The sequence below is a fragment of the Oryza brachyantha genome, chromosome 2, assembly GCF_000231095.2.
Source record: "Oryza brachyantha chromosome 2, ObraRS2, whole genome shotgun sequence".
Taxonomy (NCBI): domain Eukaryota; kingdom Viridiplantae; phylum Streptophyta; class Magnoliopsida; order Poales; family Poaceae; genus Oryza; species Oryza brachyantha.
In genome coordinates, this window is record NC_023164.2 from 682958 (window position 1) to 707350 (window position 24393).

General features: G+C 43.1%; 4 protein-coding genes and 1 long non-coding RNA gene across 5 annotated transcripts; 2 read left to right on the top strand and 3 right to left on the bottom strand.

Annotated features, from left to right (window-relative positions):
* The first annotated feature begins 184 nt into the window (after nt 1–184).
* Nucleotides 185–3093, top strand: LOC102710269 (GDSL esterase/lipase At5g55050-like). The gene is made up of 5 exons (XM_006646733.3): nt 185–485; nt 707–900; nt 1735–1968; nt 2264–2513; nt 2632–3093. Exons 1-5 carry the CDS (start codon nt 224–226, stop codon nt 2853–2855), a joined length of 1164 nt encoding a protein of 387 aa, XP_006646796.2. The 5' UTR covers nt 185–223; the 3' UTR covers nt 2856–3093.
* LOC121053564 lies at nt 435–2272 on the bottom strand. Its single transcript, XR_005811145.1, has 4 exons — nt 1983–2272; nt 1780–1909; nt 745–934; nt 435–519 (listed from the first exon to the last, which is right to left on the bottom strand). It is a non-coding gene; the product is annotated as an uncharacterized LOC121053564 (long non-coding RNA).
* LOC102709988 (pentatricopeptide repeat-containing protein At2g17033) lies at nt 2861–4653 on the bottom strand. Its single transcript, XM_006646732.3, has 2 exons — nt 4293–4653; nt 2861–4198 (listed from the first exon to the last, which is right to left on the bottom strand). Exons 1-2 carry the CDS (start codon nt 4566–4568, stop codon nt 2984–2986), a joined length of 1491 nt encoding a protein of 496 aa, XP_006646795.2. The 5' UTR covers nt 4569–4653; the 3' UTR covers nt 2861–2983.
* Nucleotides 4654–5952: 1299 nt separating this feature from the next.
* Nucleotides 5953–12154, bottom strand: LOC102708497 (serine/threonine-protein kinase STY46-like). Its single transcript, XM_006648181.3, has 16 exons — nt 11916–12154; nt 11721–11835; nt 11400–11485; nt 11162–11284; nt 10400–10454; nt 10025–10135; nt 9827–9877; nt 9386–9561; nt 9189–9296; nt 8281–8354; nt 7985–8160; nt 7785–7880; nt 7618–7698; nt 7456–7509; nt 6577–6711; nt 5953–6396 (listed from the first exon to the last, which is right to left on the bottom strand). The coding sequence occupies exons 1-16, from the start codon at nt 12137–12139 to the stop codon at nt 6325–6327; spliced, it is 1737 nt and encodes a 578-aa protein (XP_006648244.2). The 5' UTR covers nt 12140–12154; the 3' UTR covers nt 5953–6324.
* A 6752-nt stretch (nt 12155–18906) lies between these two features.
* Nucleotides 18907–24278, top strand: LOC102708773 (phospholipase D delta-like). The gene is made up of 7 exons (XM_040520329.1): nt 18907–19887; nt 20012–20128; nt 21018–21212; nt 21306–21644; nt 21911–21976; nt 22115–22274; nt 23315–24278. The coding sequence occupies exons 1-7, from the start codon at nt 18907–18909 to the stop codon at nt 24121–24123; spliced, it is 2667 nt and encodes an 888-aa protein (XP_040376263.1). The 3' UTR covers nt 24124–24278.
* The last annotated feature ends 115 nt before the right edge of the window (nt 24279–24393 follow it).

Sequence of the window (24393 nt, forward strand, 5' to 3'; positions counted from 1 at the left end):
CGAGGTTTTGTAAGCATGGGATTTTAAGTCTTTAAGAACATATACAGAAGGTTTAGTTACAAATTATTCTTATCTTGCTAATACAAACGTCGTTTGGTGTGTAATTATCAATAGGCCAACCCCTGGGGCATGAGGTCCTGATCTTACTCTCTCATGTTTGTATATAAACTGCTCTGGTTTGTACTGTCAAAAGGTCACTTCACTCGCACCGTGTTCTGTGGCCATGGCTGTGCAGCGAGCTGCCGCGCTCCGGTTGCTTCTCGTCGCCATGGCCGTGGCTGCGGCGAGGGGTGCTGTCGGTGGTGGTGCTCCGGCGAAGGTTCCGGCGATCTTTGTGTTCGGCGACTCGACGGTCGACGTCGGGAACAACAACTACCTGCCCTGGAGCAGCGCCAGGGCTGACTTCCCCCACAACGGCGTCGACTTCCCCGGCGGCAAGCCGACGGGAAGGTTCAGCAATGGCCTCATTGGCGTCGACTTCATAGGTGAGCCACATGGTTCAGGTTCACAATCCCGACACTGAATCAAACACCGTTCATAATTCAAATTTTAGTCTGATTCTCTTTGAATTTGACCGACAAAATTAGAGTTTGCATGCACAGATAGTAACTGATCATCTCAATATCTCCTCATGATTTTTAAGTCAGCAAATTAAATGTGCAAATTATGATGAACGGAAAAGAATTGTGATGATAAATTGTTGCAGCTGCTGCAATGGGGTTCGGGAGGAGTCCACCACCTTACCTCTCTCTCGTCGCCATGGCTGCCAACAGCAGCAGCAGCAGCAACAGCAGTGTAGAAGTGATGAACAAGAACAACAGGACGATGATGGCGGCTGCATCATCAGGCATGAAAGGAGCCAACTTTGCTTCAGGAGGCTCTGGTCTTCTTGATTCCACAGTACGCATAAATTCTCTCAAAACAATTTTTGAACCTGCATGTTATGTCCGTTATTACGACAGATATGTTTTTGGAATGTGATGTGGTATGATATTATGTATTCGAGTAAATTTCACAAAACTACGTATACTTTGACTAAAGCTGTCATAAGACTATAGATTTGAAACAGTATGACACAATTTATCGCAGGACTATAGATGAAGTATAACAAAACTATAGGTTTAGCGCCAACTTAACCACAGAGCTACAATGTTTATAACTCCTAGTAGTGCTAGGGATTTGTACTCTAAAGTCTGCAGTTTTATGATAGTTTTATAATAAATATGTAGTTTTCCGATACTCTACCTTAAATTGATAAAATTTGTGTTAAATATGTAGTTTTGCAATAGTTTGATCAAACTACTAGCTCCGTTTCATATTGTAAGATTTTCTAGCTTTACCTAAATTTATCAATTAATAAATATATATAATTTATATATATGTCTAGATATATTAGTATCCATATAAATCTAGGTAAGACTAGAAAGTCTTATATTGTGAAACGGAGGGAGTATATGTAATTACACAAAATTTGTTGCATGAATTTTGTTGGTACGATAAAGCATCAGCAATTTTAGCAACTTTGTTGGTACTCATATAGAATAATTCAGTTTTGTGGTACATTCAAGTACTATATATTTATGATCACCGGAAAAACTTTGGTGGAGCAATAAATTCCTAGTTTGGTGAAGGGACACCTCCAAATTATGATAGTACAAGTTTACTGCACACCTCAAGCTGGTGCCAGTAGCATTGACAACTGACTTGCTCCACAAAATGATTCATTAACACCAGGGAACTACAATCAACATGACAAAGCAGATAGAGTATTTCTCAGACCTCAGAGACCAGATATCAACCATGTTGAGCGCCGACAAAGCGTCAACCTTGCTGTCCAAATCAATCTTCCTCATCAGTGCTGGTGGGAATGATGCATTCGACTTCTTCTCCCAGAACAAATCACCAGACTCTACAGCAATTCAGGAATTCTGTGAAGCCATGGTCTCTACATATGACAGTCATGTGAAAGTAAGAGATCTGACCTATGCTCATCAGTTCCTTCAAGCTTCAAGTAGCAAGTGATGCAACTCTTGTCACATTTTTCTTTAATCTGAATCAATACAACTGAATTTTTGAGAAGGGCATACACTCATTTTATTGTTCCACTAAAGAATCAATACATATCTGAAATTTTGAACAGAATAATACCATTATTTTTTAATTGTTGGTCAAATATAACCCAAACTCAAACCGCAATGTTTGGAATGCTGATAAACCAAATATGCTTTATTGAGTCAGTAATTGTGAAAGTATTGCTGTGTAGACATTGTACAATTTAGGAGCAAGGAAGTTTGCGGTGATCAATGTGCCCTATCTCGGGTGCTGCCCATATTTGAGAAGTCAGAGCCCAACTGGAGAGTGCATGGAGCCGCTAAATCAGCTGGCCAAGAGACTGAACAGCGAAATCCAGGACCTGTTCAGAGACCTCAGCTCTGAAATGCAGGGAATGAAGTACTCCATTGCCAGCTCCTATGAGGTTATCTCCAGCCTAATTAAAAACCCGCAAGCTGCTGGTAAGTTACAGCAGTTTAAGCAAAGAGTAATCTGACCTGGAACTCACACCTCAAACATTGTCACAGTTCTCCTTTTCAGGTGTATCTGAGACCTGACATGCTTGTTGATTGGTTTCAGGGCTTGTAGAGGTGAAGAGTGCATGCTGTGGTGGTGGTGGCAGGTTCAATGCCGACAAAGCGTGTACCCCCAGCTCCAGCTGCTGCACTGACCGCAGCAAATATCTCTTCTGGGATCTCCTGCACCCTACCCAGGCCACCTACAAGATTGTAGGCCATGCCTTCTATGACGGGGCAGCCCGGTTTGTCAGTCCAATAACCTTCAAGCAGCTCGCTGCGGCATAGCATTTCGGCATGAGAAAGTTGAACTAGGATTAGACCAAGATATCATATGCCTGTATCAATCTCCAGCATGATGCTGAACTATCCAAAAGACCAAACTACGAAGGACATGTTGCCATTTATCTGAAAACCTACATAAAGGGAGGTGTGCCACTATGCTTTTCACCCTTTGAGAAATGCAGGAATGGTGACAGAACCTGTCCTAGTTTTCTCACAAGTGTAAGTACAAATGGCTGCTGTTTGCCCCCATCAGGTGATTGATCTGTTCTCTCCTCGGCCTCTGCCGAGCTCCAGTCAGTGGCCAGCCATTGCTTCACCCTGTCACGCTTGGCGACAAGCCGCCCTTTGTTCCTCATGGACAGCCTCAAGGGGCTCCCCATCCTGCCCAGAACCTCCTGTGCCAGCTCCCTCACTTTGGGCTCACCTCGGGTGTCGCTGTGCTTGCCAATGCCACACACCACAGACACCTCCAATGGCAGTGCACTGCGAGCCTTCATCGCGTCCACCCACTGAAGCATCAGAACATAAGCTGCAATTGTGCTGAATCCGTGCAGGTTGAGCTTCACCTCCGATTCCGACCAGTTCATCGCCTTGTCCAGCACCGAAGAGGAGGTCAGAAGCTCCTGCACCAGCTCAGCTTCTGCTGGCCATGGAGGTGCAGACCTGAGCTTCTTGACCAACTCGGCTGTTGACAGTGGCAGCAGGGGACCCAGCTCTTGAGCCATCGCAGCTACTGTCGGGCATGAGTTGAGCACAAAGTTGTAGGCTTTCGTCGTCGGCGCAATCCGCAATCTTCGCATCTTCTTCAGCCACGCCAGCATCCTGGAATGATCACGGCAGGAGGTGTAGCACGAGAGCACGATGTTCGCCGCGCCGGTGCCGAGGCGGATGCCGGCGTCGGACATGGACGCGATCACCCTCTCCATCTCAGCCAAGGAGCCTGCTTTGCCGTAGCATTTCGCCACCAATCCAAACTGGAAGGCCTCCGGCTGGTAGCCCTGAGAGACCATCTCCCCGAGCGCCGCCTCCGCCTCGCCGGCGAGGCCCATCAGACACAGAGACTTGATCATGGCCGTGTAGGTCCTGGCCCCGCCGGACAGCGGCGTGGCCCGCAGCTGCGAGTAGAAATCCATTGCCCGGTCTCTCAGCCCGCGGGAGGAGAAGGCGGCCATGAGGTCGCAGTAGAAGAGGGCCACCTCGGAGGTGGAGTCGAGGCGGGAGATGGAGTCGGAGACGAGGGCTCTTGATTCCTCCGCGCTGCCATTGCTCTCCAGCAGCGCGGCCACGGCGGCGGCATGGATGGAGCTCCATTTGAACCACCGCGCCTGGGTCACCGCCTCGTAGAACTGCAGGAATCCACCAAACGCGTGATGCGAAATCAAAGGAAAAGCCAACCAATTTGGGGAGGTTTCAGAAGCTCAGGGAGGGCGGCGCGCGCACCGGGACGGCGAGGGGGTCGGAGTCCATGAGCAGGCGGGAGAGAGCGGCGAGGGCGGCGCGCTCGGACTTGGAGCCGACGTAGCTGCGGATGACGCGCTCCGCCGCGCCGGGCGTCACGGTGCGCTCCAGCTCCGACATGAGCCGCCTCTCGCTCCGCCAGCTCGAGCCCCCTCCCGACGCCGCCCGCCGCAGGGACGCCACCGCGATGGTGTTCACCCTCCTTCCCCTCCACCGGGCGGCCGGAGTCGAGAGCGACGCCGCCACCGCCGGCGGCATGGCTGGCTGATTGCTGCACCGTGACGAGATGGATTGCCGCCTTATCACCAACGAGACGAGACGAGGGTGTCATACACCTGCGCAAGTTCTCTTTGATCTCTCAAGTTATTATACACTTAACCGCAATACTAGAAATATTGGCCTTAAAGTTATGAAATTTATTTCTCTGGACAGTATTGGAGGATGGTTTTGCTGATGTGACATCCCAGTCAGAAAAAATAGATTAAAAAATTCATGGAACCTACCTGTCAGTTGCCAAGTAAGAAAAAGTATTGAATAAAATATAGGGCCCACTTGTTAGTCTAATAAGAAAATAAAAAAAGCTCACTCTCTCCCCTCTTCATCGAGGCCGGTGGCTGGAGTACTGGACGGGGGCAGGTTCAGGTGCAAGCGACGACAACAGGCGAGGGTGTGGGCGGCGGCAAGCGCAGGGTGGCTTGACCATGGGGGCAGCAGTGAGCTCGGGAGTGGGCGCGGGGAGGCGACGACAGTGGGTGCGAACTTGGGACGGCGACGACAGTGGAAGGGCCGCGGAGTCGACGGGCACAGGCTTGGGGCGGAGGCGGTGGTGAGCTCGGCCTCCGCCGCGGCCCCTGAACAACCTTCTCTCTCCTCACCGAAATCGGCGACGACACGCCCGTCGCCATCTTTGGCGTTGCCCGGGCGCCGACACCGCCAGCCGTTTCCTCGCCCCGTGCCCGCGCCCGGCTCCTCCCAACCGGCCGCTGAGTCGCCCCGTCGCGGGGCGTCGTCGAGCCCTGGCCACGCCGCTGGGCCGCCGAGCCACCCCCACCGTTGTGCGGCCGCTCCACCGCAGGGCTCCCGTGCACCACCCGGCCACCGAGCCACCACCCCTCGCTGCCGCCACCGCCACACCACGCCGCCCCAGCCGCCACCGCATGTGATGTTTGAGGGAGAGAGGAGTAAAGGAAGGGAGAGGAGATAAAAGATTAAAAAAATCTAACATATGAGACTCATCGGTCGCCATGTCGGCAAAACTGATCAAAAAATAGGTCAATACTACCAACGGACCTTTTGTGAATGAATTCAGTGAGTTTAGGGGTACGTATTTCTGGTATTGCGGCCAAGTGACGAAAAACAAACTCGTCTTCAAATTGAGGGACCTCTAGTGGACTTTTCCCTACACATATCAGGGCTCCAATTCTGGCCCAGTAAAAATATTCGGCCCAAATAGGCCCTATAGGCCCATTTGGCCCAACTCTGCCTCATAAGCATATTGAATTTGTTATGATCATGATTCCAATTTCACTGGAGAAAAGATGATTAAAAAAATTCAGGACATAATGGAATCATGACCTTTTCGATTTTGGGGTATTTTTTGACAGGAGAATATTGAACATAATATCGAAACTAACCGGTAGAATATTACTAGTTCCCATCGAAATGCAGACACAATGGAAAATGCAGCATATTAGTATAAGATTTCATCTACAACATCGGAAATTCGGAATTCAGACGCGAACATGAATAGATGAACAATTGGATAACTCTTTTCAGCACATTCCTTTTCCATCTATAATTATAATTAAGGCAACAGAACTAGAACAGGAAAAACAACAGCAAAAAAGAAATAAAAAACCACTAAATGAGCGAAAACACCTACAACAACGTAACAAATATTTTTGTCGCTGTACAAATCCGCAATGCGTTTTCCTCTTCCTGTAGGATGCTACGATTGAATGATGAACTGATGATGCATCAACTGCCAACCATTGTGAGCTACTTGTTTTGCACTTCAATGGTTTCTCTTCAGTGCTGAAAGAAAACCTGCCTTTGATTTCTGGCGGCCATCAGTATCAGCTCCTACCTGTTTTTTTTTAAGCAGGATATTAGAACACATCTAAAATTTTCTGGACCATAGCAATGAACAGAAAAACAACCAAAAATTTTAAGCACCACAAGGTTTCTGGTGCTGTAAAAAAAACAAAATCTTCAGAAATGTGAAAGGAATGCATGGTAAGGAGGTTAGATGCAGCAGAACTATGACCTCTTTCGGGAGTCTCTGAAGAATCTCCAGTATCTGGGAGAAGTCGGGCCTCTCAGCTGGATCTCTATGCCAGCATTTCTGAAGCAGCTCAGCCAGCTTGGGGTGGGTTTCTTTCGGAATTGTTGGTCTAAGACCCTGAACAAAATTGTCAAAATAGAATTGCTGTGACATCCTATTCACCTTCCTTGTATCGCTTTTAGATACGAAAAGCAATCTTATATGAAATCAAGCACTTCATGCATATGTGGAGGATCAAACAAATTTCCGTGAAATTGCTAGAAATGCAAAGAGTCTATAACGAACTTGTAGTCTCTTGAAAAAAAAAAAGTATTTTCAAACTACTTGGCAATCGTGACAGCAGTTCCCTTTAGAACCAAGCTTCATAAGCATTACCGTATGCCATTCATCAACCTTTCTGCTAATAGCAATAACGTAATATTTGTGATGTTTCGGCAGCTATTGTTTGTAACCCTACATGAGCTACGATGAACTGGCTTAATAGAAGTTGTTGTACTACATCTTATTTCAAATTTCAGTGAGAATGGTAGCCTGAAAAACTAACTTGCAGGCTCTAAGGCTCTAATTAGGTTAGTATTATATTACGATTGGCACAAAGGAAAGCAATCGAATATTAAAAGGATGGTTTCTTGAAAGAGCAAGTCTGCCATCGTTTTTTAAAGACTTCTTCTCGAAACTATGGTATCCTTAGTGCATGGCACATCCGCACATGTCCCTTAATTAAAATAAGAACTAAACAAATCCAGCAACCACAGGAATAGTTATACAATGGGTTCCATCAAAATTTTAATTTGAGCTAAACACTAGGGATACCACGCATGTACACAGAATCTAAGCAGGGATGCCACGAAACTTGCTTACCTTCTGAACAACACCTATAGCTGCCTGTAGTGGTGTTAGGTACTCATATGGGATCTGGAAAATGGAATAGTTAGGACAGTCCATTTAACTTCAGATGTAATTAATACAAGTTAGGAAAAAGAAAAGGAAGAACTGTATTTCCCTGTAGCAATGTGTAGTTACCTTGCCAGTTAGCAGCTCCCAAAGAACAATAGCAAAGCTAAAAACATCTGCTTTGTGATCATAGGGCTTATGTTCGATAACCTGTAGTTGCAATGGAATACAAATGTTAAGAGTAGACAAAAACGGTGCTATTTTCTTATGGAATGAGCATATGTATAATAGGGCACCTCAGGAGCCATCCAACGATAAGTTCCAGTCTCTGCAGTCATCACTCCGGATTGATCTTTGACACGTGCAACACCAAAATCTGCAACCTTTACGACCTGAAAAGTATTCTCCTCTCTTATTTAAAAGTTCAATAAGAAGAACAAAATCCACTCTGCACACCGTAAAAAAGAATAGCATGATGGATGAGAAAAAAGCTAACCTTGTTTTCATCCATGAGAAGATTAGCAGTCTTAAGATCACGGTGGATTATGTTGTTCTGATGCAGATAGTTCATTCCTTTAGATATGTCTGTTGCCACTCTAAGTATTTCCGGTATCTTGAAAGAATTGTTCTTTTTATGGAGGTAATCATACACACTACCTCCTGCCATAAAATCTAAGACAATGTATGCAAACAAGGTAGAGAGTGTGTCAAACACTACAGCAATTTGTCTACAAAGACTACAAGCTTTTTTTCCAGGGCAAACCAAGATTATAAGCCAACATTGTAGCATACCTGTTACAATATATAAGTTGGGCTGTCTTGTACAGGCACCGATAAACTGCACAACGTTCCTATGGCGGACCTTTCTGCAAGCATGTATTATGTAAGAAACGATTTGACAGTCAATAAAGTAGATATACATGTAGTATGATCTGGCACATGTTAGCTCTACACAAGGATTTTGACATCATAAACACTGGCAAATGCTCAGAAGTGGATTTTAATTTCTCGAGGGGATGTCCACTCGTTCTGCATCTCATCCAAATAGTTACGAAAAAATTTAAAAAATGATAAGAGTGATTAATACGTGATATATTACTCCACAATTATGCATATCCAAATTCGACCTCTATAACTTATAACAAAAGGAACAGATCAAACTCATAGAAGTCAAATTTGTCTTTTTTTTTTGTTGCAAGTTATAAATGTTAAATTTGATCTTACATGTTTGTGTAGGAGTAAAATACGTGGCCGGTCTTTAAACTTGTGGCGTGGTACCACTTAGGTCCATAAACTTAGAAAGTGAACGTTTAGATCCATGAACTCGTTTTAATGTCTAAAATCATGGATCTGGATGGTATATTAAAATGAGTTCATGAACCTGGATGCTACATTTAAAACAAGTTCATGGACCTAGATAGTACATTAAAACAAGTTCATGAACCTAAACGTGCATTTTCTAAGTTTATGGACCTAAGTGGTACCGCACCACAAGTTTAAGGACCAGCTATGTACTTTACTCTTTGTGCAGTGATATATTACACATTAATCTATCTTGTTAAATATTTTCATATTTTTTTATAACAATTTAACGAAGGAATGTCCCCTCAAAGGATTAAAAGAGTTTCCCCAGATGCACGATAGGTGAGAGAATCAATAATAGCATGGACACCAGTGAAAGAAAAAATTGTTAAGTTAACCTCATAATGTAGACTTCCTGTGCAAAATCACGGTACATATCTGCACTGATGCGTTCAGGTCTCACTACTTTAATGGCTACATCCTGACTGCAGTATGATCCACGGTACCTGAGAAAGAAAAGCATCAAATGACACTCAATCCCAAGTCGTGCAAAATTCTGTTGGTTTCACTTCCCAAGTAAAAAAATGGAACTTACAGGTCGCCATTTGATCCAGAAGCAACCTTGTTTCCAAACTTGAGAAGCTTGAGATCTATCTCCCAAACATCTGTTCCATCTGTTGGTATTTCCACACTGGTAGATGGAACACTCTCTCCACTTGACGGACCTTCCAATGATTGTGACAATGAGTTTGATGCTGGCCAAGTTTGTGTCTGTATATGAAACCAAAATAAAACTATAACAAATGCTTTTGATCTGAGAAACAATGCTTTGATAGCAATATAAACCTTACAAGATTTCTATGTGTGCAATGAACAAGCAAGTGCTGGTTAAGATAGTAATGTTCTGCATTACTTTCTCAGATCTAGGTTCCGTATTTTCAGGCAAAGATTATTCCAAAACAAAGAGACTGAATATGATATGGAATTTTCTTTTTCCGAATGAACTTCATATAAGAAAGTGAGGAGAAGTTTATACCTCGACATCATGAAATTTCTCCAGCAACTTTTCTTTTAACTGCTCAGTACCCTGCAATCGCATCAAAAGAGAAAATTATCACCATGAAAAGTGCGGTGTGTTACTGCAGTATCTGAAGCATTTAAATCTAAAGATCAATTGCAATAAGGACAAGACAAACTAACACTATTATGCTGGGTGCAGAGAACTGGTGCGTACCCCAAGATGCCAACCAGTGACAACAAATACATCCAATGAATAACCATCAATTGTTGAAAATGCATGCGCTTCTTGGATGTCAAGGCCAAGTTCACTAAGTAAGCAAGTCAGCTGCAAATGTATAAAAATGACAAAGCGTAAGAACAAAAACGCTTACTGACAGAAGTCCTATGTAACAATGCCTTAAAGTTCAAATATTTGATGTACATTGTTAACTTCTGACATTATGTGGCTTTCTAATGATTTCTTGATATTTTTTTCCCAAATAAAGATTGTTACACCCATTTATGTTTGATTATCTTTTATTCCTAACTACTAGTCAGTTTCTGAATTTCCTCCACTATGTTAAGATTGTACTCAAAGAAGTACACTTACCTGACTGAGGACCTTTGGCTTATCAGTAGTTGCAAAAGTTATCTCATGCATTGGCCTGAAAGATTCAGAACATAGAGAAAACTAATCAACTACGCGGAGACTATACAAAATCCAAGCATTAGTTCAATTTATCTTTTTTTTTTATGGATCAACGCGCGGGGGGGAGGGGGGGGGGGAGCCCCACCTGAATTATATTGCATTAAAATAAAGGCAGTAAAGCTGATCTAGGTAGTACAATAAGGTAAAACACACAAATTAGTTCAATTATCTTGTCCAAACGTTTGCATATACATAACATAAAAATGCCCATAAATAATATGAGTGTGCAATATTGCCACTCCAACTAATTATGCATACTTTTAACATTTCCATAATCCACACTACATGATCAAACCAATGCATAACAAAGAAGCGCATGCAAGGGATGGACTTTTTTGTGAAATGCCATATCATCTAAACAAGTATGCAATACTGCCAAAGAAAAGGAAATTCTGCATATCCTGATTTTGCAGCTAACTGTTAATAACAACTAGTCCTATACCGCTTTCATTTGTTACTGTTGCAACACAAAATACCCAATTGGTTAAATGATACAGGGAAGATTCCATAAAGAGTTTGTTGTGATCTAAGCTCTTTAAAGGGGATCTCGACATGCCGTACAAGTTAGAGCTAATAGTGGCATACTATGAAGTCTATGAAATGTACAGAATGGCAGAACTCAAGAGAAAGCAAGGCACGTGAACTGAAAATGGAGTTACCTACCTGGAAATGAGGTGAACGCTGCTATCAACATCATTAGTACTGCCCCTTACATCAGTCTCACTCGCCTCGAGCGCAAGTGCCTCTAAGTTGGAGCAAGAACCAAACGCAGGTGGGGGATGAACCCTGAAGAGATTTGTATACTCACTTCAGTGCACATAACACAAAGAACAGCTGTAGAGACATGAAACTATGAAAGCAATGAACTTTATGTGTGCACATATAGCTAGAGCATGCATACATTTGGCTTGCCAAGTTGTTGGAATCAACAGGCTCCATCCCAGGATCGGAAGAATCATCCATATCACCATCGAGAATCCTAGATACCTAGATCAAACACAAAACAATGTATACTTGCTTGGTGAGCCAAGAAAAATCCCACTTTTATACCTATTTTTACTCACAAAAAAATCCATTCTAACTGCGGAGTATAATGCTCGCTGCTCGGTATGATCCAGTGGGCTATAAGGGTACAAAATTCTCCGAGAGACAGGAGCAAAATCTAATGGAGAAATTAAGAACGCCGCATCACATCGACGTGATGCAGCCATGGATCTCTCACCTGGACGACGCGCACCGACAAGGCCGGGAGGCGATCCGGATCGCGCGCCTCCTCCAGCAGCCGCTGGTGCGTCACCACGTCCTCCGCCCTCTCCGCGTTCACATCCAGCGCGTACCTGCAGCGACGCACGCGGGGCCATGGCCATGAGCGCGCGCGGGAGAAGCAAGCAGGAGAAGATCCGAGCGAGGGGCTCACCGGGCGGGGAGGCGGTGGAAGTGCGCCCAGAGCGCGTCCTCGTACGCCGGCGAGATCTCGACGGGGGCGGCGGCGCCGAGGTCCCGGAGGCGGGCCAGCACCTCGTTGTACACCTCGAGGCGGCGCCCGTTCTTGTCCGCCCGCCGCCCCCCCGCGCCGACCTCCGGCGGCGGGGACACGGCGGCGGCGGCGGCTGGCCGCGGCGGCGACTCATCCACGGCCATCGATCAGTGAATCAGTCAATCCTACAGGAAGAGCAGGCGGCGGGCGGCGGCGTCGTGCACGAGAGAGCCGTGCTATCTACTGCCTCTGCATGGGTGGTGGTGGCGCGCACGTGACGAGGCGGCGAGAAAGGCGAGAGCTTTATAGAGAAACAGACGGCGCCGTAGAGAAGAAGAGGAGGAAGGGGCCTCTTCTCTTGTCTTCTTTGCCTTCTTGTTTTTCTATTTGAAGTGTTCATTTATTGTATCCAACTTTTTTTATCGAAATGTATAGGACAATAAGTTATACTTAAAGTTTTTATAATAATAAATTAAATTATAATGAAATAATATAAAAAATTTTGAATGAGATGAAAGATCAAATATAGATAAAAAAATCAAACAATGTCAAATAAAAAATTGGAGAAGTACAATGTATCTAAAATTAAGTACTAAAAATAAATTTTGAGAATTATGTTAGAAAACATATCCAAACAAAATAATTCACGATTAAGAGTAAGAGATAAAAAAAATCAAAGTTGTAATTTGGTTTAATCACCTTCCCTGTCTAGCTTATTGTGCATTAAATTCCTACTTATTATCACATATTTTACTTCTAGACATGCATTTAATCATTCTTTTATTGAGAAATTCTGTATAAATATGTAAAAAAAATATGTACAAGTATGTAAAAGTGTAACTCAACGTATAAAATATATTCAGTAATAAACCAAACCAATAACAATAATACACATTTTTTTGGTTCGTCTATTAAAATCCGTACAAAGTAGAAGTGCTAGTTTTTACTGAATCAATTTTGGAATAATTGTGTTGTGTGAATTAGGGGGTTTAATTGATATTTGGATTTGAAGACAAGAAAATATGGTAGGCTTAAATAAATTGAGATTAAACCACAAGTTGGATTTTAATGGGAGATTGGGTAGGATTGGGATAAGACTGCAGCATGGAGGATTTGGATTGCCACAATAAAATAAGAGGAAATAATTAACCGAGTCCAAGTGAGATGAGGAGAATGGAGGATGCTTACACACACAAGCCAATAAAGCCATGCACTGAAACAACCCAAAAACCTTTGTTTTCTCCTCGACGTGTGTACATGTACTAGTACTCCAAGGTCAAAGCACGTGATTTATTTGCTACGTTACTTGGAAAGCACATATAAATATATTATATAGTTGAAGTTAATATATTATATGGTTGAAGTAAGCAACAATTTAAAATATTATTTTAGAAAAGATGCAACTCTGAGCTAACGGAGACTCAAAATCATCTGGCGAGCGAGACCATGGGCGCACGGGATTTGTCATGTATACCACCCCACTTTTCTTTTTTTTTCTATTTCTGCTTATAAGATAAAATTTGAATTTTTAACTTTAAATTTAGATTTTATATTAAAACTTTTTTTACCAAAGTTTATTTTTCAGCATTAACTTTTATATCGTTAAAAATACATATATAAATTTTTATTCATAAATATGTTATTTATTTCTTACATAAAAAATCAAACAATCACTCCCTACATGTGCACCCACCGGGCCTCTAGCACCCGCTAAACCGCTCCTAATTTTCATGTGCGATACTCTCGGTACTTATATCCTACCTCTATTCTAAAATAAATTTTTTTTCAGTTTTTGATACAATAGTTTGACTCTTTGTTTTATTTGAATTTTTTCTATAATTAATATTTTTATTGTTACTAAATGATAAAACATAAATAGTATTTTATGCGTGACTAATTTTTTAGTTTTTTATATATTTTTTAAATAAGACTAATGGTTAAATGTTGGATACAGAAATCGAAAAATAACGTGTATGTGTGTGTGTGTGTGTGTATATATATATATAACATATGCCTACACTGCCGAAATACAACCGAAATGTTTTGGAAGCTTAACGAGCGAAACTTGCAAACAGTGACAAGGCAGCGTACTCTAACCCACAATGCTAGTTAGGTTCATTGTATCTCAAATTATTTGGGCTGGGTTCAATGGTTCATCCAGCCTGACACACTCAAGAAAGTGGCCTAGATAAACAAATATACAATATTGCAAATTGGAGCACTAGTAGTACTAGTGATCAGCATCATAGCAGGATAGTATAAATAAACCAAGAAGATATTGTAAATTATTTGGTTAATATTTTTCTATAGCATGATGGTCATGTATGATACTGGTAACTAGATGACCACTGTTAATTTGAGTTCTCTGAGCATGCAATTGATGGTAGCAAGAATTTAGTTAGTCACTTCAACATAGAATACTTATATAATACTAAGAATGGTAGATACGTTATTTTCTGCCCCCTTCGCGGCGTATTGTAAAACTTTCGTCGCATCTAGATTTATCCAATGATCGATTTGTGTATGTCTAAAAATCATTAATATATATATGTGAATCTAGATAAGATTAAAATCGTTATATTATAAAATGGAGAGTACTAATTAAGATGAACTTATAGCAACAGCAGAGTTAATTTTGTACTAAGTATTTTCTTTATAAATTTATAAACACGGTATTTTATTGTGCTAAATTCCAATAAACTCTTGAGAGGCCGACATCGTGTAACATGCTCATTATCCACATGCCTTACCCATGTGGACAAGGGACATATGAATAACCACTCAAGAATGAACAGGATGAAGCTTGTTCGTCACGATTTCATAGCATATTCCTTCAAAATACTTGGGGACCAGCACTTCACTGTCAGTGATAGCTGGTGAGGTGGTCCCTAGATGTCACGTAGATTACCTTAATACTCTTGCACCTTATGTGTAACTGTCCGAGGGCGTTCTAGAAACTGTAAAAAAGGATTCCTAAGCTATAAAAGTCCAAACCCCTAGTTTGTAAAATCAAGACTAATTAGTTAATATACTGCAGGGGTATTTGAGCATCTCTACATTTGAGTTCAACTTGGATAGGTGAAGGGGAGTATACTCCCATCGCATATTCACTTGTGTCCGTGACTTTAGTTCACAACAATGTATGTGTGAAAGAGACATAAATCTTGATTAGATAAATTATAAATGAAAATATTTTATAACCTAGAACGAAGGGGTAAGGGCATTTCCAACCCAATGACTAGTATGGTGTCTATAGCATTAGATAAGTTGTCATATAGGCTGAAAAATTAGGTGACAAGTAAATAAATGAGAAAAGAGAATGAAACCATGTCTTGCATGAGACATGTTTTCTACACAACATCCAAGATATCACTTGAGATAAGTAGCGTTAAATTTAAGTGTGGAATAGTGGTGTTTGTATTGAAAGAGTAGTGTCTAGTACTAGTTTTTCGATGACAGGAAGTTTATAGAAACCATATTTAGTGTTATGGGTTGAGAATGTTAACTAATTCGATTGATTGAGTAATAAATATGCAGCCCATCTTTCTAGGCTGAGGATATGCCCATGTCGATCCTCCGCATCACACACGGTTAGCGCATGAATCAGCCTTTTGGTTTGGGTAAGTACGCCACGTGTACTCCACCATTTCTCAAGAAGGCCATATTTTACTACAAGCTGTAAAACGAATATGCGAGGGAGCTCTATCTACTTCGTCCAAGCATCCAACTTTTATTTAAAACTTTGAATCCAATAGTTTTAGAGAACCAGACGCGTATGATTTTCATATATGGAACTTTAAGATTCTATAAAGATATATTCATGTTTAAAGGTTTTAAAGGCAAACTTAAAATAAATAATCTTGTGACCCAATTAAACTACTCAAATTTCCCTAGCTTTTCTGGCCTACGTCTCATTTCTCACCTCTGCCAACTCTTAAATTATATTATATACTAGCCAGTAATATACCCGTACATTACAGCCAGGACTAATCCTGAGGATTATGGGTAAGATCTACAATAATATAAACAACTAGTCATTCGCTTTGTTAGCTAGAGCTAAAATTTAAAATTTTAAAGCTTAACTATAGAGTTAATTTCAAAAATATTTTTTTTCATCATTTGGTTTTAAAGTGCGAACAATACAAATATAAAAAAAATTAACATATTCTTCTATTGAGTTCATTTTTCTCTGTCTTATCCGTAGTGGAGTAGCTACCAACAACCAGTACTGAAATGTAACCAAGTGGCCGTTTGCTGAGGGCCGGAACAGATGGATCGAAGCGCTGGCTGGAGCTCGAGTCGTCGCATCGGTCCAATGGTGAGGATATATTCAACAAACTATATAAAATATATCCTAAACCATGTCGACATATTTGTACCAAAACCTTATATCTTTATATATATACAAGCAGTACTAGACTGTGTACGAGCTGGGGTTTGCTTTTAGAATATGCTTGGGATTAAACCCATCCAATCATATGGTTAATTCGATCTCCACGTCGTCTAATATAAAACATAATTGGGGTTAATAGCTTAATCAGATCAAGTAGTGCTGGAAGATCAGGACTCCAGCCCGGCTGGCACCTAATTAAACTTGCAAGTAAGTACGACATATTCGATCGATATCCATTTAGGAGTAGTATGTCAGTAATTAATTTATAATTGACTTTGGAAAAAGCTAGCTAAGCATTGAGCTAACATCAGCTATGCATGATGCATGCCGGTGATCTGGTCCTAACCAAGTGGTGCTGGGCTGCTGGCCACAATTACTTATTGTTTAGTACAAGATTTAATTAAATTTATAAAATTTAGAGAATCAGTTTTATGTCAAGATAAATTTATAAAATTTAATAATTTAATAAGCTTATGTAGTATTTTATTTGAGACAAATGTCTTTATATATTATTTATTTTGTATTTAAATTAAATATTAAAATTTATCGGTGGTCAAAATTTTAAAAACAATTTAACCAGTTCTTGTCATAAACTATTAAAAAATTGTCGAAGAAAGTATCAATTTTTCAGACGAATAATTAAGACACGCAACAGCCGAGCCGATCGATATCGATTCCTGGCGTCTCATATGCATGACTTGTGCTGTGTCTGTCGGCATCAGGGTATGAGCACTGCACAGGACGTGTAGTTAGTTAATCGATAAATTAATTAAACATATCATCAGCAGTAGTAAGTGCGTGGAGTAGCTAGCTAGCCCTCCCTTTGCAGAGAATCAGATCATCGAATATGTTAAGGTAAACGATCGATGATAACATAAGAAATCGCCTGTATCAGCTACTTAACTCTGCAAATAATAGTTAGCAGTGAAAAAAACTAAAAAGATGTATTGCAGCAGAATTGAAATAGATTAAAACATTTAATTTTGTTAAAGCACTTCAAATAACAATCTATTAATCAATTTCTAATGTCGATTGAAACTAGATAATTTTAAAAAATATCAATATTTAAAGTTTTGATAGTTCGATGTTAATCTTATCTAGACTAGACATCACGAATTATAGAAGTGGACGTGAGGGAGTTTACGTCAAACCAAACGAGTGTAACTGGACGGGCTCGACTGGCCGCGTCGCAACTTGGAGGATATATAATTTAGTAGTATAAATTATATGGCGCCAGTACATCCATGCAGCTGGACACGTAGCTTGATCGGCTGACACGTACGTGCACAGATACGTAATCTCTGAGGAAATTCTAATTATAAATTAAGTATAATTATTTACTGCTAGTATTTATGCAGAGTAGCTAGCCGACAAACGCTGCCTGCAGGATGCCAGGAAGGAATATACAAAGAGGCTGGGAAGATGCATATTTTATACAGTATTCCAGTTATATTTTATCCGTGCAAAAAAGATTTTATTGTAAACATGCCTCACGTACATCTATACAAAACCACAAAGCTTTTTGAACCCATGCATTTGTTTGTTAACTTTTATGATCTTGCTATATATATTTGTCCCCTACCTTAGCTCCAATAGAATAATTACTTAAAAATAAAGTATTTGTGAAACAAACCTGACGAATTAGAAATAAAGTCCTCGTGGGCAAAGATATGTTTAAATATAGTGTGCTCCGAGACTATATGGACCGTCAAATCAGTTCTAAAAGTCATCAATCCAGTCTTGAGTCTTGACAGGGTTCAATAATGCTTTTGTTTGAAATATTTTGCATGTAAAATTTAAAAGGACTAATAAAAATAATAGTAAAATCACATCTGCTACACCATAAAAGAAAAGGGGAACATAGAAGAAAGTGGAATGCCAAAAATAAACGAGCAAACATGGGCTTGTATAGGTCCGGCACTACACCAATTTGGCCCATGTACGAGCTGCTTAACGCCCTTCCAAACATAACCCGGACCATGTACCTGATCCGGCCGGGCTACGTATGCAAGCCTACAATCATGTGAGACATCCCATGAAACTTGGGCCTACAAAAACCACTTGTACAAAATAGTTGCACTTTATGCTATATTTTATTTAATTATCTGTAAGTTTTATTTTAGATCACTCTGGGTAAATTTGTTCCTTTTTTTGGGTTAATTTGAGCCATCCTAAATAACTTGAATTTGTCCTTGCAAAACAAAACAAAAAAAAACTCACATGTATTGTGATTCTGCACAGGATGATTAGCAATGTGCTTATGCTTGATGCTAACAAAGCTAGCTCATGTGGGGTGATTGATGCCGTCGGTTGGGTGTCGCCCTCTCAAGCCAAGAATCGCATTCCTTGCTTGCTTCCTCCGTTGCATTGCATTGCATGCACGCACGTGGGGCCCATCTCAGCGACGGGCCCACATGTCAGCCTCCTGCACGACTCTTCCTCTGCATTAATTAAGCTCCTTTTTGCCCATGCATGCGGAGTAGCTGGTACCCGCCTGCGCTTTCACACCCGCCCCCGGCGAGCGGCGGTCCGGCCATCATGTCCAGGCCCGGCGAGCCGTCGTCGGGGACTCGCCTCCTCCACGGCGACCTCGACCTCACCATCCACGAGGCGCGGGGCCTGCCCAACATGGACTTCCTCTCCATGCTCCTCCGGCGCGTCTGCCTCCGCCGGCCGCCGGCGCCCAGCCCCACCCGCGGCTCGGTCCCGGGCGACGAGGGTTACGGTGACGCCCTCCGCCGCCGCCACTCGCACGGGCACCGCCTCCTCCCGACGTCCGACCCCTACGCCACCGTCGTCGTCGCCGGCAGCGCGCTCGCGCGCACCCACGTCGTCCGCAACTCCGAGGAGCCCAAGTGGTCCACCCGCGTGCTGCTCCACCTCGCCCACGAGGCCGCCGGCGTCGTCTTCCAGGTCAAGGACGCCGACCCCTTCGGCGACGACCACATCGGCGCCGCCTTCCTCCCCGCCGACAGGGTCCTCGCCGCCACGCCCGACAAGCGCCCCATCGTCCGCGAGGAGCTCCCGCTGCTCCGCCCCGACGGCCGCGGCCGGCCCAAGCCCAACTCCGCTATCTCCATCTCCGCCTCCTTCACCCCAGCCAGCAAGCAGCACTACACCGACAGCGGCGGCATCCCGGCGTACTTCCCGCCGCGGCGCGGGTGCGAGGTGAAGCTGTACCAGGACGCGCACGTGGCGGGCGGCGAGGTGAGCGGCGTGCGCCACGTAGGGGCGTTCGAGCCGGGGCTGTGCTGGGAGGACATGTGCCTGGCGGTGCTGGGCGCGCAGCACCTGGTGTACGTGGTGGGGTGGTCGGTGAACACGGGCGTGCGGCTGCTGCGGGAGGCGATGTCGCCGGAGATGGCGGCGAAGGCGGCGGAGGTGCAGAGCCTCGGGGGCGTGGCGGTGGAGGCGATGACGCTGGGCGAGCTGCTCAAGTACAAGTCGCAGGAGGGCGTCCGCGTCTGCGTCCTCGTCTGGGACGACAACACCTCCCACGACAAGTTCTTCCTCAAGACTGTGCGTATCTATCTCTCATCTCTCTTCAATTCCTTCTTAGATTCCTTCGTTTTTTTTATGCTGATATTTATCAAACTGAAATTTGAATTAGATTTGAATGTTTGGGGGTTCGATTGATTCTTAGGCTGGCGTGATGCAAACACGTGACGAGGAGACGAAGAAGTTCTTCAAGCACTCGTCGGTGATCTGCGCGCTGTCGCCGCGATACCCCAGTAACAAGCTCAGCATGGCCAAGCAGAAGGCAAGATATATACTCTCTCCATCACTCTATTTATATGACAATATAATATGCAAAAAACGAGTGAACATCTTCTCATGATATTAGAATCCATTTCCAAGTTATATGTCAAATTTAATTGAATTAGCCCACGCAAAATTGCTTGGGAGAATATTCTCCTATACTTAGTAGTACAGTAGTACTTCATGTCGTTTTAAACAACGATATGATTTTCAAAATTTATCTCTGAGTATGATTTTCTGTTAAAACATCTGCAATAAATAAATATTATTTTTCAGGGTGATGGATTTTCATCACTCGGTTGAATTAACGTACGCTACTTTCTATGTTACCTCAAAAGTTATATTTATTTAAAAAAATTTATAAGATGAATTAGTATAAGATATATCACTAAGTTCCAATTTGACTTTTATAAGTTAAAAAAATAAATTGAAACCAATATGCATGTATTCATAGTTAAATTTTTTATTTTTTTAAAAAATAAATTGAAACCAATATGCACGTATTCATAGTTAAATTTGTTATTTTTATCATAATTTATAGAAGTCAAATTTAAACTTGTATATACATGGGGCTGGTGTATCTTGTATCAATCATTCCTATCAAAAATTTTAAAACTTTTTAATGAATATTTAGATGATATGGAAGAAATAAGTGGATAGCGAACAATAGAGGAAAATACGTTCCTAATACGTACTTTTGTTATAGTACTTTTTAAGGCTTATATATACCTGTTGTTCTAGTTTCTTCAAACTAAATAATTTGATATTTTGATTTCAATCTTGTTTAAAACAGGTGAAAGATTAAACCAGAGGGGGTAGTATTTCAATAGTTATATGCAGGAGCATTTTATACCACTAATGCTGAGATGGGCGTCTGCGCCAGCGTGCAGATCATGGGGACGATGTACACGAACCACCAGAAGTGCCTGCTCGTCGACACGCCGGCGTCGGAGAGCACCCGCCGGATCACGGCCTTCCTCGGCGGCCTCGACCTCGCCTCCGGCCGCTACGACACGCCCGCCCACAGGCTCTTCGACGACCTCGACACCGTCTTCTCCGGCGACGTCTACAACCCCACGTTCCCCGTACGTAACGCATCACAACGACGACGACGACCCCCATGCATTCATGCATGCAGCTATAATGAGTGAGCTGAGTGCGATCGACGGCGCGTGCAGGGAGACGCGGCGGCGGCGAGGGGCCCGCGGCAGCCGTGGCACGACATGCACTGCCGCGTGGACGGGCCGGCGGCGTACGACGTGCTGGAGAACTTCGAGCAGCGGTGGAGGAAGGCGACCAAGCTGCGCAGCATGTTCGCCGGGGCGTCGCTGCGGCGCCGGTGGAAGGACGACTCCCTGCTCAAGCTCGAGCGCATCCCGTGGATCCTCAGCCCCTCCGGCACCCGCCCCCGCTCCGGCGACCACCGCCACCTCTCCGACACCGCCGCCGCCGACGACCCCATGCTGCCCCACCTCTATGCGCTGCCCGAGGATGACCCCAGATGCTGGCATGCTCAGGTAAGGCCCCCGTCCTTATTTGTTTATGTTTATAAGTTAAAATTTGAATTTTTAAATTTAAATTTAAAACAACCTCTTTCTCTCATCCTCATTTCTTCTTAAACTTTATCTTTTATATTTCTTTCTCGTCGACATCTTATCTCTTTCTAACTGTATCTAACTCATAGAATATTAAAATCAACCAACATTGGTTATTACTGACGTTTAGCTAAGCTTCACGATGATCAAAATGACAAGCACAAGCTTATGAACTGAATCAATGGCAGGTGTTCCGGTCAGTGGACTCCGGTGCAGTGACAGGGCTCCCACGTTGCTGGCATACAACAACGATGGTTTACTTTGATCTGTTCTTCTCTTTCTGTCTCGATCAATACATAGATAGGCTCATTGTTAACTAATTAATTACTGCTGCTGCTGCTATTTATAATTGAAATCATGCAACTAATTAATTAATTAACAATAAAATGCAGTGGGAGAAGCAGGTGGTGTGCGAGGGCGGTAGGCTGGTGGTGGATCAGAGCATCCACACGGCGTACGTCCGGGCGATCCGGTCGGCCAAGCGCTTCATCTACATCGAGAACCAATACTTCATCGGCTCCTCCTACGCATGGCTTTCCTACAAGAGTACAGGTTATTAATTTGCCTGTAATATAATAGTACTACCTTCGTGTGAATTTAATTTCTGCACAGTTTGATACTTCCTCTGTTTTTTTCCTGTTTCATTAAATTTTAGAACTATCTTATTTAAATTTTTTATACAAATATACAAAATTTAAGTCATGTTTGAACTGTATTTAGTAATATATCAAATCATAATAATAAACTATATATTGAATAAGACATTGTATTTAGTAATATATCAAATCATAATAATAAACTATATATTGAATAAGACATTGAATAAGACGAATGATAACTCAAAAGTCAGCGACAACAAATAAAAAAAATGGAGAAAGTACCTACGGTGTGAATTTAATTTGTGCACAATGATGTATGTTCAGAAGTCTTTGTCTCACTAGCACATCACAGCCTCATCAGTGCTGGTTTTTTAAATTATCAGTGCCAGTTCTGAAATATTCACTATTTTTGCGGCACTGATGAGGCCAAGTCATCGATATAGGTTTCAGAACTTGCACAGGTTCGAAAAAGAGAATTCCATATAAGTGCCACAGCCTCGTCTTTTCGCTTCTACTGTGTTTATAAACTAAAATTTAACTTTTAATCTTAAATTTAAAATTAATTTTGGAGTTTTTTTTATCGTATCTTATTTTTCAGACTTTGCTTTTAGCTCGCTAAAAACAAGTGTATAAAATTTTTATTCATATTTTTTCCGTCTTTAAATATGATGTTTTTTTTTCGTGGGAGAAAGGCAAACAAAACAGTCAACCTCTGCTTTTTGTGTAATCGTACCGATAGTAAGTCACGATTAGCACGCTGTGAGGTAGTGTCTGATGAGTATATTATTATTGGGTCCACCTAATGATCAAATGTTTGCATATTTTAATCTCATCAATCAACTCTCGTCAATAGTGTTGGATGATAATTTAAAGGCGTACACCTAAATAAAAAGACTATATACATCCTCCCCATGCATTGCGCACGTGTTTAACAGAAAAACAAAAAGTCAAACATTTCATCACTAGCAAAGGTGATTATTATTTATAATGCAGGTGCTATCAATCTGGTGCCTATGGAGATCGCGCTGAAGGTGGCGAGCAAGATCTCCGCCGGCGAGAGGTTCGCCGCGTACATCGTCATCCCGATGTGGCCGGAGGGGACGCCCACGTCGGGGCCCGTCCAGGAGATCCTCTTCTGGCAGAGCCAGACGATGCAGATGATGTACGGCGTGGTCGCCGCCGCGATCGAGGAGGCGATCACGAAGAAGAAGCTGCGCAGCACGGCGCGCCCGCGGGACTACCTCAACTTCTACTGCCTCGGCAAGCGGGAGGCCGCCGCCGCCGCCGCCGCCGGCCCCTCGCCGGACGACGGCACGGCCACCGCGCAAGCGCGGAGGCACCGGCGGTTCATGATCTACGTGCACTCCAAGGGGATGATCGTCGACGACGAGTACGTCATCGTCGGCTCCGCCAACATCAACCAGCGGTCGCTCGCCGGGTCGCGCGACACCGAGATCGCCGTCGGCGCCTATCAGCCGGCGGCGCGCGGCGGCGGCCAGGTACACGGCTACAGGATGTCGCTGTGGGAGGAGCACCTGGGCGGCCTCGAGTGGCCGGAGCTGGAGTCGCCGGAGACGCCGGAATGCGTCGAGCTGGTGAACAGGATAGCCGACGAGAACTGGCGCCGCTACTCGTCCGAGGACGCGCTCCCCGTGCAGATGCAGGGGCACCTCATCAAGTACCCGGTGGCCGTCGGCGACGACGGCAAGATCAGTGCTCTCCCCGGTCGGGAGTTCTTCCCCGACGTCGGCGGCAAGATCCTTGGCTCCACCAACAATTACCTTGATAATCTCACCATGTAGCTTGCATGCATGAAGCCGCATTATATAAATATGTGTTTGTCATGGGAGTTTCGGAATTATCGATTTGTAAATTGTTCATTGGTAGTGCATTCTACTCTACTCGTCAAACTGTGCATTCTACATAGAGGCAAAGTTTTTTTTAAAATGTTATTAGCATCACAGCAATTTATTTTCTACAAACTTTTGGAAAACTTATTCATAGCTTGAGAAGGTAATCCATTATTTTCTAGATACATACAAATAGTCAGGGTAACTGATAACCTCAGAGCA

What these genes read in the sequence shown, in the direction of transcription:
- LOC102710269 (XM_006646733.3), top strand. Translation starts at nt 224, where the DNA reads ATGGCTGTGCAGCGAGCTGCCGCGCTCCGGTTGCTTCTCGTCGCCATG. An exon ending in CATATGACAGTCATGTGAAA is followed by an intron (nt 1,969 to 2,263) that starts GTAAGAGATCTG and finishes ATTGCTGTGTAG; the next exon opens with ACATTGTACAATTTAGGAGC. An exon ending in TAAAAACCCGCAAGCTGCTG is followed by an intron (nt 2,514 to 2,631) that starts GTAAGTTACAGC and finishes GATTGGTTTCAG; the next exon opens with GGCTTGTAGAGGTGAAGAGT.
- LOC102709988 (XM_006646732.3), bottom strand. Translation starts at nt 4,568, where the DNA reads ATGCCGCCGGCGGTGGCGGCGTCGCTCTCGACTCCGGCCGCCCGGTGG. An exon ending in CCGACCCCCTCGCCGTCCCG is followed by an intron (nt 4,199 to 4,292) that starts GTGCGCGCGCCG and finishes GGATTCCTGCAG; the next exon opens with TTCTACGAGGCGGTGACCCA.
- LOC102708497 (XM_006648181.3), bottom strand. Translation starts at nt 12,139, where the DNA reads ATGGCCGTGGATGAGTCGCCGCCGCGGCCAGCCGCCGCCGCCGCCGTG. An exon ending in TCACTGGTTGGCATCTTGGG is followed by an intron (nt 9,878 to 10,024) that starts GTACGCACCAGT and finishes ATGCGATTGCAG; the next exon opens with GGTACTGAGCAGTTAAAAGA. An exon ending in TTCAGAGACTCCCGAAAGAG is followed by an intron (nt 6,397 to 6,576) that starts GTCATAGTTCTG and finishes AAAAAAAAACAG; the next exon opens with GTAGGAGCTGATACTGATGG.
- LOC102708773 (XM_040520329.1), top strand. Translation starts at nt 18,907, where the DNA reads ATGTCCAGGCCCGGCGAGCCGTCGTCGGGGACTCGCCTCCTCCACGGC. An exon ending in TCTACAACCCCACGTTCCCC is followed by an intron (nt 21,213 to 21,305) that starts GTACGTAACGCA and finishes CGGCGCGTGCAG; the next exon opens with GGAGACGCGGCGGCGGCGAG. An exon ending in CCAGATGCTGGCATGCTCAG is followed by an intron (nt 21,645 to 21,910) that starts GTAAGGCCCCCG and finishes AATCAATGGCAG; the next exon opens with GTGTTCCGGTCAGTGGACTC.